Genomic DNA, 12,297 nt, shown 5'->3' on the forward strand with positions numbered 1-12,297 from the left:
TCATGTTCATTCATTTATTACGCAAAAACTCAATTTACAATACATACAAGGGAACAGAAATAAATGTTTTTTGTGTGTTGAAAACAGTGAATTTTTTTTTAATGAGCTAAGATACAAGTGAAACTGAACTTAAGACATTTGACTTACATTTCTGTTTTCTGTATATTTACAACATAGACAGACTGACTTCAGAAAAAAAACCCTAATAATTCCATTAAAATTCAACAGTGAAATTTGTTTCACACATGTATATAAAGTATTTATATACTGTCTTTATACAGACATAAAATGGAATTCTATCATTATCCCCTTAAACAGTGATTTACATAAATTCAAACGTCCTATGTACAGCACACAGATAGATCTGTGTGGTGTACAGGTTTCAGGTAATTATTCTTGATGAAGAGGTTAACAGTAAACACTGTGTTTACACAGACATTGCTGTATGTTAAGCAGAACAACATGTAAACATTTGGTTATGAAGACCTGCTACCATCTTGGCATCCTGCAGTACTAAACCCTTTTATCTGTCAATACTCTGGACAATACACCTCTGGTAAATCCTCACACGCAGCCGGCACAATGACAAGCAAAGAATTTATCTCAGCTTCAATACTCGGATGTCAAACGACAGCTGAGGGACTTTTAAGACTGCAGTTATTCAAGGAAGCTGCCTACATTACTGTGTATGAGAACTCGCTTCTCAGTTCCTCTCAACAATAAGACAGAAATTATCTTCTCATGCCAGAAAACAGTAGCTCGAATTTAGAAATGGCAGAATGTTATCAATCATCTGCTGGTTTTAAGGGTGAAAAAGGCAACCAAAATTGCCTTGACCAGTGAAAATGCTCCACATTCAGCCGCCACTGAAAAAGATACTGTAGCTGGTTCTTAATGTCAAGTGCAAAGTGTCAGCTGCAAAGTGTGTGTCAAAAAGGTGCAAAGTCACTGTTTTGCAACCGGAACATGTCAACCAACACACTTGATGGTGGTTGTTGCTCTCAGGAAGTGCTGCTTCTCTTTCTGGTCCTTGGCCTTCTCTTCAGGATTTCTTCTTCTTGGTCACTTTCACAATCCCTCTGAAAGAAAATCAAATGTTTGAGTTCAGAAACAGCTGTGCTATTGTTATTGTGGTGAAAGATGATGATAATTCTGGGGGCCCACAGATACAGAGGACTCACAAAATTTAAGGATTATTATACTGAAAAAGAGGGTATAGAATTAGTAGCTGCACCCTAAAATACCTGCTTTTAACATATTTGAGTCCAGTGCAATACAGTTAGTAGTAGGTACAGCAGGTATCAGTTGCAGCATTATGGCTGCAAGCAAATACAGCATCTACTGCAGTTATCAAAGTTACTTTTAAATAAATAGTTCAACATCTTAGGAAATATACTTAAAAAGAAATATGCTTTCTTGCAAAGAGTTAGAGAATAAGGTTTATATCATTTTTACATCTGTACAATAAATATATGGCTTCAGTGGGCAGCTGGTTAATGTTGCTTAGCATAAAGACTGAACGCAGAGGCAGCAGTAACAAAATCCACCTATCAGCACTGCCAAAGCTGAAATTAACACTTTATATCTTGTTTAAAGTGTAAAAATGTCTAAAAGTGTAAAGTGTAACAAGTGTAAAAATGAAAAATTGTAGTTTTACAAGGAGTTATGTGTTGGACTATTTCTTGACAAGGAGCTGTGATTTTCTTAAGTCTCCAGTTGTTGCCTAGCACCTTCAAACAAGAAAAATGCTCCGGCACATAAAACCACAACATGTCGTTTTTACACAATGTCTATGATGTGTCAATGATCCAGTATTTATACTAAGCTAAGTTAACAGGCTGCTGGTTGTAGCTTCATATTGTACTGTGCAGACATACAAGTTGTATCAATCATCTAAATTTACTCCCAACTAGAAAAGCAAAGACGTAAAATTCCTAAAATGTCAACCTGTTTGCTTTACCAGACTGAGCCATAGCTGTTAGCTTAACAACAGTGTGTTCCTACCCCATCTTGCTCAGGCAGCTTGTTGTTCTTCTTCATGATCCGCGTTAAGTGGTTGCACAGAGCGACAATTCTGAATGACAACTGTGAAAACAGAATTCTCAAAATCAATCAAAGGTAATATTTTTTTATTGAATAGTGATTTGCTGTAAGGAAATAATCCAAATGCACTTTACCTTCCACCTGCGTCTGGCGTACTGTCTCTTGAAATTCTCCAGGTTTACCACTGACAACCTCTTCACCATGGCCTGCCTGGGATTCAGAGGCTACAGAGACAGATTGAGGGATGAAATGACAGAGAAAGGTTGTCTCATGTTAATCTCAAATTAAGTTCATTAACAGAATGCTAATCTGTCTGGTTTTCACAGTAGAATATCAAATACAACAGAAAATAAACTGAAATCGCAGATTGATCACAGTAATAGTTTGGATGGGATATGTAATAAATAATGAGCATTTATTTCAGTGCTTTTGACAGAAGTGTGCACATCAAATGCAAGGGCATTTGCAAATGTTAACTGTTGAGATGCTAAAATAAAACCGCGGACTGTGACATTGTTAAATGCACAAGATATTATCATAGATGTTGTTTTTCCTGTCAGCTCATAGAACATCTCCAAGAAAGAAATAAAAAAGTTTTTAAAACAAATAAATAAATTCAACCTTCATTACATGGGCACATTTGAATCTATATAAAATAATCAGAAAAAAAACATTTTTGACTACAAAAGTTACTTTACAAATGAATAAAAAAAAAAAAACACATCAATATATAGTTTTAAAAAAATAGACTGGAATGAAAAAATAAATCAGAAGTTGTGAACTTCTGTTACATTCCATTGAAAAAAACTGTTGCTCTATTCTGTGTCTTTGTCTCGCCATGACACAATAAAAACATTCATAACAAATATTTACCTTCATTATCACTAAGTTGTCAAAATAAAAAGCCACCAAACCCGCTCAACCAAGAAGAGCAGTGCATACGTTTAACTTTCTGTTAATATCACTTCAAGTTTATAATAATTCCTAATACTGTGCCACAATTAGTGTTGCCACTTAGTTTAATAGTTCAACATATTGTGAAACGTACTAATGTAGACATAAGAGTGGTATCAATCTTCTCATCTAACTCTCGCCAAGAAAGTAAAAGAGCATATTTCCACAAATTTGTATTTGTATTCTAACTCTTTCTTTAACTGAAAAGCATTGTTTACAGAACACAAAAAACAATAAAGTAAATGCAAATGCTACAAAGCTATACATCCAAAAATTTGTGTTGCTGAAAAAATCAATATGTTGAAATCAAACAGTCTTATTTCCAATAACATGTTAAGAGCTCGCAGTTCAACAAAAGTGTGTCTTCATCTGTGCACGTTAGCCAGACTCTGTGAGTGGCTGTTTGCCCTCGGGGCACAGTTCCCCTCCGCAGGACTGCTGCAGCAGCTCCTTCAGTGCCTGCTTCACACCCATGGTCAGACTGCTGCTGTGGATGCTGCCGTTGCTTCCTTCTGGATGCAGAGAGCTCATCACCTCCTGCAGCCACTGCATTTCAGAGTTCAGCTCCTGCCTCAGAGCATCCAGCTGGCTCTGCCTCTGGTTGTACTTTCCACTGATACTCTCCAGACTGGCATCTACGGCCTTCATGTCCTCCTGCAGCAGCCTCCTGGTGGCCTCCACTTTACGAAACTCATAGTGGACCTGGGAGAGCTGCTTCCTTGCAGTCTCACCCTCCTCCTTGTACCAGGCCTCCTTGTCATTGTAGATAGAGAGCAGTGCCTCTAAGTCACCCTGGAGAGTGTGGTGGGATCCTGCCACCTCTGATAGCCCCGTCTCCATCAGGCTAATGTCCTCCACTACATGGGCAAAACGCTCAAAGTTGGCATATGTGTTATTCTGGGGCATGCTGGAATGCTGCTGGATGGTGTACTCCTTCAGACGCTTCGTCTTCAGCTGCTCCATTTTCTTCTCAGCCTCAGGGGCGGCGCTGTCCTCCTCCATGTGGCCACAGGACTTCAGACAGAAGGGTGGAGGGGGGGGACACTGAGTGAGAGGCTGTCTCATTGGTGACTCATTGTCTTTGAAACACACGTAGCGGTGAATATCCCAGCAGACGCGGTACTGTAGGATTAGTGTGTGACCCTACAGCAAAAGCCATGGCAGGTAAGAGCACCAAAAACCAACAGACATTCCAGTTGAGTGTGTTAAGTTCCCTGGTTTCATGCTTCTGTATCCAAACAGGATAAAGACTCCACAGCAAAACACAATTCCCATGCATTTCAGCAGCCAATATTGGAGAAGACTTCTTTGAGATTACAGGTTGTTAAATGTCCATGCCATTAAAAACACAATTAGTGAGATGTTGCTTCACCTTGATCGCTTGAATTTTAGACAAAGGGACTATTTCAGACTGCAAAAGAGCTGTACAAGATGTGTGGAGCTAAGTGTGTTGATAAGTGGAAGGGAAGTCAACATTCCCAAGGATGGGGGCTTGGTGGGGGTTGCAGTGACAGGGACAATACATTATACAGGAACTTTTGTAAACTACATTTTCAGCAAGCCAGAGGATACATTTAAGTTAGTGTTTGGGAACTCCTTAGAGCCTGTTGTCTTTCTTTTGTACAAAAAAACCTGTTGCCCTGTTTGACATGAACTGTTAAAAACATTACATATTGTTATACATGTGTGGGTGGATTGTTGACCATAGTTATTAAGAACACCAAAAAACATGCTATAATACAGCATAAATCAAGTCCATACCTTAATCCAAGGGTGGTTGAGGGCGTCTTGTATGGTCATCCGTTTTCTGAAATGATGGGAGAGAGAGGAAGAAAACGCAGCTGAGTAAATACACCCAAACAACTCCATCAGGCTCAGAGCATGTTGGTCAGTCATACATTAGGATGTGGGTCTCTCGGGTATATGTTGCAGGCCAGTATCACTTTCACAGCAATATTTGGTCTCTGTAAAGTCATTTCAGTGGAAACACATGTTCAGCAAACAAGGACAGAATCACATGGTACCGAGAAAGAGGAGGATTGCACAAAGTGTTGTCTGAGGTAATAAGTTTACTGTGTAAATAAAGTTTATTTAGCTTATCTTCTTTAGTGTATCACATTGTGTACCCAAATCCTTGCTCTAGATTTCTGTGGACTGATTGGCCTTTCATTCTCAGTGGGATCACATTATGTGCTCTCAGGACTTATGGCAGTGAAACCTCTAATGCTGGGCTTTGTACTGGAATTGTCAGACTTGACCTTTGGCCTTCAGCTGTTTGTCAGCGACCCGTTCTTTTACCTCGTGTCCTTCTCCAGGAGCTGTCTGATGAAGCTCTTGGCTAACTCGCTCGTATTGCTGAAGAGGTCTTCGTCGAACTCGTAGTTCATCGCCGAGATGTTTCCCAGCGTTTCCTGCTTTGTGTCGCCGAGGAAAGGCGACGCGCCGCTCAACCTGAAACAACAGCACAGGCATTTACACACCGACTAAGACCTTCCCCGATAATCTCTTTAGGTACATTAAGATTCCCATTCATAATCATGAATCACCACAACTTACAGTATATATGTGATGACTCCGATGCTCCTGTGAAAAACAGCACAAGGTTAATCCAAAGTTATGCACGGCAACCTTGTTGTATGGAAGGCAGCAGAGTCAGAAGTAATTAAAGGATCTTACCACATGTCTGCCTCCAATCCCAGTTGCTCATAGTTGACTATCTCTGGAGCTGAAAATAGAGCGCACACACTCCTTCATCACAAACAAGCCAAACACTGAGCCTCCTCTTGAAATGTCCTACAGTGCAAACATATCTCATATAAAACACTTACCAACAAATTCAGGAGTGCCAAAAATGTTTTTGAAATCCGCTCCAGCTTCTATTTTGTGTGCCAGTCCAAAGTCTATGAGTTTGATTCGGGGTAGAAGAACATTCCTGTCCAGCAGCATTATATTTTCAGGCTGAAGTGCAAAAACAACAAAACACAAAGGCACATTTGTCAGATTTCCTCCAATACTAAGATTGGGTAATACATAAAGAACAATAAATACAGAGGTTACCTGATCAAAGCCACCTTTTACGTAAGCATTAAAGAAAAACATTGCAATCGTTATAGTCATGTTTGTTACATAATATTAAAGGAGAAGTTTAACATTTTGGAAAATTCTTGCAGAGAGTGGTAAAAAAAGCAAATAAGCAAATTTCTTTAAAATTAATTAACCTTTCCCTTAGAGCGTTTTGCCAGCTTACAGAAGTTCAGACTTCACTGTGTTGCTGTAAAAGGCATCAAGAGTGAAGAAGAGCCAAAGCTGTGTATAAACAGGAGAGTGACTTTCAGAGAGCAGCGTGGGTGGCTCTCTGAAAGTCAAGAGATAACCTACTGGTGTCTGTATCAGAGAGTCTGGACCTCAGCCACAGAAAACAGGAAGGATGTGTGATTCAGAAAAGTGAGACTCCACTGACACGTACATCAGACACCTGCTATATATATGTTTCACATGGTCCTGTTTGTCCTTGCATGTACGAACGGTGCAGTTGCTGTGGAGGTAAAGGATTTCATCTCCAACGTCAGACGAATATAGATTTTACGTGTGATGCACAGATGGAGCGTGTTGTACCTTTAAATCGAAATGTGCGATCCTCTTGGAGTGGAGGTACTGGACTCCATCCAGGACCTGTTTGATAAACTGAGTGGCTTCCTCTTCACTGAGAGACTCCTTCTGAGCCAAGAAATCAAACAGCTCTCCTCCAGAGACCCTGTAACACACACACACACACACACACACACACACACACACACATTCAAGGACTCATCCTGTGGGCTCAAATAATCTGGAGCAAGTGCTCTCTTATCTAAAATGTGTTCTCAGGATTTGATTGGCCTTGTCCTGGATGCCTTATATATGTCTGTTTGTGCTAACAACCTGGGTCTGTCTTGCATCAGTTTGTCCAACAATCACTGTAGTTCTCTTCATAAAGAGCCGCAAATGGTATAAAGCGTCCTTTGACCACCAGGCAGCCCATAAGCATGATGTTCTTTTACATTCATACAAAGAAAACATAAAAGATGAATAACTGAATGATGCACAGTGAGTGATCCTTCAGCTAACAGTCTGTGAGTCAATTCACTCCTGCTTTGATTGGACTGAGCATTTAATTAGTCCTAATTGGGGCCCTCAGTGTTCCCAGGCACTCTCTGGACGCAAATGGGACCCTCTGAGGCCTCTTTTTTGTGATAAGTATTTTTGACTCTGTGAAAAAACATTTGGTTCTTTCTGGCACGCATAATCCTAGTAAAAGGTTTTCAACAAACAAACTATGTACAATAAACTCACCAGTCATACATCATATTGTGTGTAGATGTTTGGATGTTTTGCGGTGTAACAGGGCAAGCATCTGTTCTTCTAATTGCACAGATATTGTGACTTGTTGAATCATGCGGTGACTCACAGTTCGAGGATAAGCACCACATCTGTGCGGTTCTCATACACATCATGCAGTGCCACAATGTTGTTGTGCTGGAGCTCCTGCAGGATGCCCACTTCCCTCTCAATCTCCTCTCTTCTTACGCCTCGTCTGCTGGCCCGACTCTGGCGCTTCTTGATGAACTTGGCAGCATATTCAGTGCCTGTGCTCTTCTCTATGCAGCGCTTGACTATTGCAAACTGTCCACTGCAGACGCAAAAGAAACAAAAAGACACTGACGTTACTTAATACTATTATTACTGTTTAACAAATGATTAAAATCTGTTTCTATCCTTTATCTGTGTTAAGCTTTGTAAACAATTTCTATATAAATTCTTAACAATTAACAACAGGATACAGCTACATGTAAAGACACATGTCAGGGAGGAAGCCGTGTGTCAAAACCAGCTGAAATATTGTGGTATAGTTCATCACTTCCTGTTTCCCAGCCAGACAAAGAACAATCAGACAGGCCAGCAGTGTGGACAGAGCTGCCGTCCTCCCACTCCAGCAACTTTCCTGCCAAATTTCTGGCCATCCTCAAGTGATCAGTCCACTGAAAAAATCCCAGAAACTCAGAATATTTCACAACAGAGGTGTGGCTTGGAGACCATCTCTCAGGGGATATCTGTTTCATCTTTCACTGTGCTCTTGTTTTGCATGTCAGTGTTTCACTATTACTCCACCAGTAAACTTAGCATAACATTTCCCTTCATTGTCACTGTTTCCTAACATAACTACAGAGTCATTTCACTCAAAATTGACCCACTGACAGGCTGAATTAAAACATTTTCCACCACTGTCGCCCAGTTAAATATATGTGGTGAGTCTCCATGACTTTATCATCAAACCAGAACATGTAATCTCTGACTTGACTGAGCCTGTTGCCACTCCTGCTGCTTTACAGGCTTCCTGCTGCCGTGGCCTGACATGCCCACTCTATACATACATACTGTGAAAACAAGCCTCATTCTCACTGATCAGTGAGTAATTGGCCACAGAAAGACATTAGAGTGAGTGTGGTGTCAGAGATGGCGAAAACCTTCTGTGTATGGAGGATGAGCACTGTCGTTGAATATTCAATCATGTGTATAAAGAACATGGTCGGATGACATATATTAAAGCTAGGGGACCCATGAGTTTGCAAATTCTGCATTGCCGCAGAGACGCCTTGTATTTTTAGACACTGTGAAAGAACACAAAGGGGGGGACAAGATAATAACTGGCAGGCATTTCATATATTTTGGACATAACTGTCCACACAGAGATTCCAGGGTGGCTGTGAGAGGCTGTCCAGTCTGTGCCTACTATCATCATGGTGTCTAGTGGGCTAATAATAGCCCTGCTTTTCTCCACCTGCCACCTCTCTGCTGCTGGGGAGAAAGAAGGGGCCTGCTGAGGCGGAGGAGTGGAAAGAGAAGTCGTGTGGGAAGGATGAGTGCTAAGAGGAGCTGCTAGATAAAAGACAAGAGTATAAAAACATATGGATACCTCTTCTGCTCCTGCCAGTGTCTTTTCACACAGCAGTTTCTTTCACTTTCAAAGAGGGCTTACACAGAGATAACAAATACAATTAAACAACAGAATCGTCTTTGTGGTTTAAAGCAGGCCTAGTGACTTGTCAGCCTTTGTTTAACTGCATCAGTGTGGGACGGGTGAGCTAGTTTGCTCTTTTAGAGGCACACCCAGTCCCATGGTTGCTCATTTCTACAATCACAAGTGGGAGCAGCTCCACCGAAGACACTAAACCTATTAAATTCGCCTTGCTCTAAAACAACAAAAAACAGTTAGTAAGGTTTATTTTCATCACACAAGACCAAATCCATCTATTCAACTGGAGGGAATACTTCCAATATTATGCAGATGAGTACATTAACACTGCACAGTGGTGTTAGCTGAAGTCTGTACAGATTTTCAGGGCATTACTTCACTTCACTTCAATGTTTTTGAACACTCACAAATTATGACTCATATAGTCTCCAGTTTCTAGAGCGTATATCTCGTCAACTGCAAAGCCCCAGGTAGTTATTAAGATCATTCAATTTATATCAGAGCAGCAAAACACCATCAAGATCAAGATTTTGCAAACATGTCCCAACAGGGAATGCAGCGGAGAAGGAGAGAGAGTGGGGGAGGCATGTACATCGTAACAAAGAGTCACACATGCCGCAAAGGGAAAATAAAAACAAGGAGGGTGGGGGGATGAACCAGAGTAACGTGAAATCTCAAACGCTCCCTCTGAATGTTCTATTCACAGGATATCTGCACCCCTGAGATATCCCAAAAGGACTGACCCTGTTAAAGATGACTATGATAATGTGTGAACTGAAGAGGAGGGTAAGCCACACAATGAATTCCAATTGCAAGTACCCTAAGGAGGAGGAACAGTCACATGGCAGGGGCAGCAACAGTGTCCTTGATTTGCCTGTTAAGCGAGCTTGAACAGAATAACACCTCGTGTTGATGGTTGTAGCCCAAATGCGAGAAAGTGCACAACACAAATGTCAGTGTCAGGGCTTGGGGCTTTACTTTGGTGTTGTTACGACATGTAGAGTAACAACAGAGAGGGCAGTGATGCTGGGAGTGGTATTCCACAACGGGCCAGGCGTGCCGGCTGTCTTAGCTCTAAGCCGGCCAGTGGGGCTGAAAGTACCATCTCTCCACAGAGTTTCCACTTCCAACAGCTGAAGGTTATTATCCACAGCCAAGGTTGGAGGAATGCTCGGACAAGTGGCGCCGGCCCAATATTTAAACACATTTCTCAACTAAACAACCTCAGGGACAGCATGACAATGAAATCCAGATTCATAATTGACCGAGCCCTGTCCCTAACCACCTCTACCATCTGTAAATCAAATGTGAAAGAAGCAACTCAAACCTCTAAAAAGTGACTCATCATTGCAGAAAACATCATTTCTGTTGCATTATCTGTAAAAAAAAAAAAAAATAAAAAAAAAATGTTTGATAACCCAAATACACCACTTTATCATATCTGCTATTGTTATGAAATGCCCACTGGTTATGAAGTGGTCCAAAGTCAACAAAACACCTGTGGCATAGCAAGGCTGCATGGGTGTGTGCTGACAGTAACGGGATAACCTCTGTCAAACGGGAACTCCAGGAATGTCCAAGAGGTCAACATGGAGTTCCCTCCGTCAGGCTGCACTGAATAAACACATTTTTCACCCACTCAACAGCAGGAATGTGTGTTCCTCAGAGCTCACTACATGTGTTCTTGACCTGCTCCTTGTACATGCATACCTACTGTGCGTGCTATAGATAAACCTTGTACTGTAAATCCCTTTGGAGAAATTCTAGCACTTTACTGTGTTCATCAGGAGCACCTGTCTGCCTCTTGACTGTCAGCTCTTTCCACTTCAACACATCTTGAATGTGAACTCTGCCACCTTGAATGTGCATCACTGCCCTGCCTGCACCCTCACCCACGAAAACAAACCTCAGCAACATCAAAACATTTCCCTGATTGATTTCCTTCCGCGTGAATAGGTATTTCTAGAAATTACAAATAAAGAAACACTTTGCATATCAGGTTTGGCGAGATGTGACCTTTTCAGAGTTCCCGCATTTGAAATTTAAATAATTTAATGGCAAGAGTCTGCAGCTGTGCTAACAGCTCAGTGAGACTCTGCTTAGGGACAGTGGTGCTTTCAGCTAAATGCTAACTTTAGTTTGCTTAAGGTATAGTTTTTTACTTATTTATTTATTTATTTGTTTGTTTTATTTGTTTTTTCTCTCCCAATTTTTGATGTCTTTTTTTGTTATTCTAGTTTTGTATGTACCCCTTTGACCTTTGAGTGCAAAGTACAGAGGCTGATGGGAATGTTGTTAGATTTGTAAGTATTTGACTGCAAATCACAAATTCAAATTTTGACCTTAATGAAGCGGTACATTAAAAGTTAAGGGATCACTTAAGTGATTATAATTCAACCTGAGGTGGATTTTTTAAATTTCATGTCAATCCATCCAATAGCTGTTGAGATATTTCAGTCTAAAGCAAAGTGGTGGACCAACCAACTGACATACCAGCATTGTCGTTTATAGTCATGCTGCCAGTGTGTTTAATGATGCCACAGACCGAAGACTGTATGCACTAACTATTGTGACCTGTGAAGGAGTCATCACAGCTGAACTGTCATATCCACTATGATGTAAGTAGTAGTATTTACAGATTTCAAAATTGAGAGGAAGTTTACAGCCTTTTATTTTTGTTCAGGCATGCAACAACAATGGTGCTTCCTATCCAACAGGGCATCCTGTGAATTTTTCTCATTGCTTGATGATGACTAACAAAGATGATGTTTTTTCATTTAGTACGCGCTACAAGACCTCCACAGTATCAGCTTCTAGTAAAGGCAGCGGTAAGGGTAGAGTTCTGAGACCAAACATGCTCCTGGTCATGACCAAACATGGACAAGTATCAATGTGTTGTTGACAGGTAGAGTTCGCACAGTCCACCATCTGCCCAGAGGTCCCTTTTCTCGGGCTTGCCTTGATGGTCACTTGCGTAACAGCTCACCACAGTCTCACTACGGTCTCACCAGTCTCACGGGAGTGCCAGTGGCAGCTGTGGGCTCACACCGAGACACTTCCTACTGTATGTCATCGTCAGTGTCATCACTCAGATGGTAAGACAGGTACAGTTGTCAGTGAATGCCTCACGTCTCAAGCAAAGGGTTGTTTTACAGAAAACTCTCTGTCAGTGGTGGAAAGAAACTTTGAGTACAACTGCGTGGGGTCCTGTGACACGGGTCACGGGTATGATGAATTGACTTTCCTGTGGTGAAAGACGCAACAGTTCCACAGGGCACAGAAAATCT

General features: G+C 41.2%; 1 protein-coding gene across 3 annotated transcripts in view; it reads right to left on the minus strand.

The window, feature by feature from the left end:
- The window catches only part of dapk2b (death-associated protein kinase 2b), a 16,228-nt gene continuing 3,931 nt past the window's right edge, over positions 1 to 12,297 (minus strand). For 2 of the 3 annotated variants that reach the window (XM_071498607.1, XM_071498597.1), the window contains 8 exons: positions 7,445 to 7,666; positions 6,613 to 6,751; positions 5,826 to 5,955; positions 5,674 to 5,722; positions 5,554 to 5,580; positions 5,296 to 5,448; positions 4,759 to 4,804; positions 3,249 to 4,011 (listed from right to left, as the gene is read on the minus strand). In XM_071498607.1, coding sequence (XP_071354708.1) covers positions 3,376 to 4,011; positions 4,759 to 4,804; positions 5,296 to 5,448; positions 5,554 to 5,580; positions 5,674 to 5,722; positions 5,826 to 5,955; positions 6,613 to 6,751; positions 7,445 to 7,666 — 1,402 coding nt within the window. In that variant the 3' untranslated portion in view covers positions 3,249 to 3,375. Of the gene's footprint in view, positions 1,080 to 2,004; positions 2,086 to 2,177; positions 2,268 to 3,248; positions 4,012 to 4,758; positions 4,805 to 5,295; positions 5,449 to 5,553; positions 5,581 to 5,673; positions 5,723 to 5,825; positions 5,956 to 6,612; positions 6,752 to 7,444; positions 7,667 to 12,297 lie in introns of those variants that run through there. The other variant, XM_071498617.1, reaches the window with a different exon arrangement.

This window comes from Trachinotus anak, unplaced genomic scaffold (genome assembly GCF_046630095.1).
Source record: "Trachinotus anak isolate AG129_WGS33_773 ecotype Australia unplaced genomic scaffold, CSIRO_AGI_Tana_v1 ptg000002l, whole genome shotgun sequence".
Taxonomy (NCBI): Eukaryota; Metazoa; Chordata; class Actinopteri; order Carangiformes; family Carangidae; genus Trachinotus; species Trachinotus anak.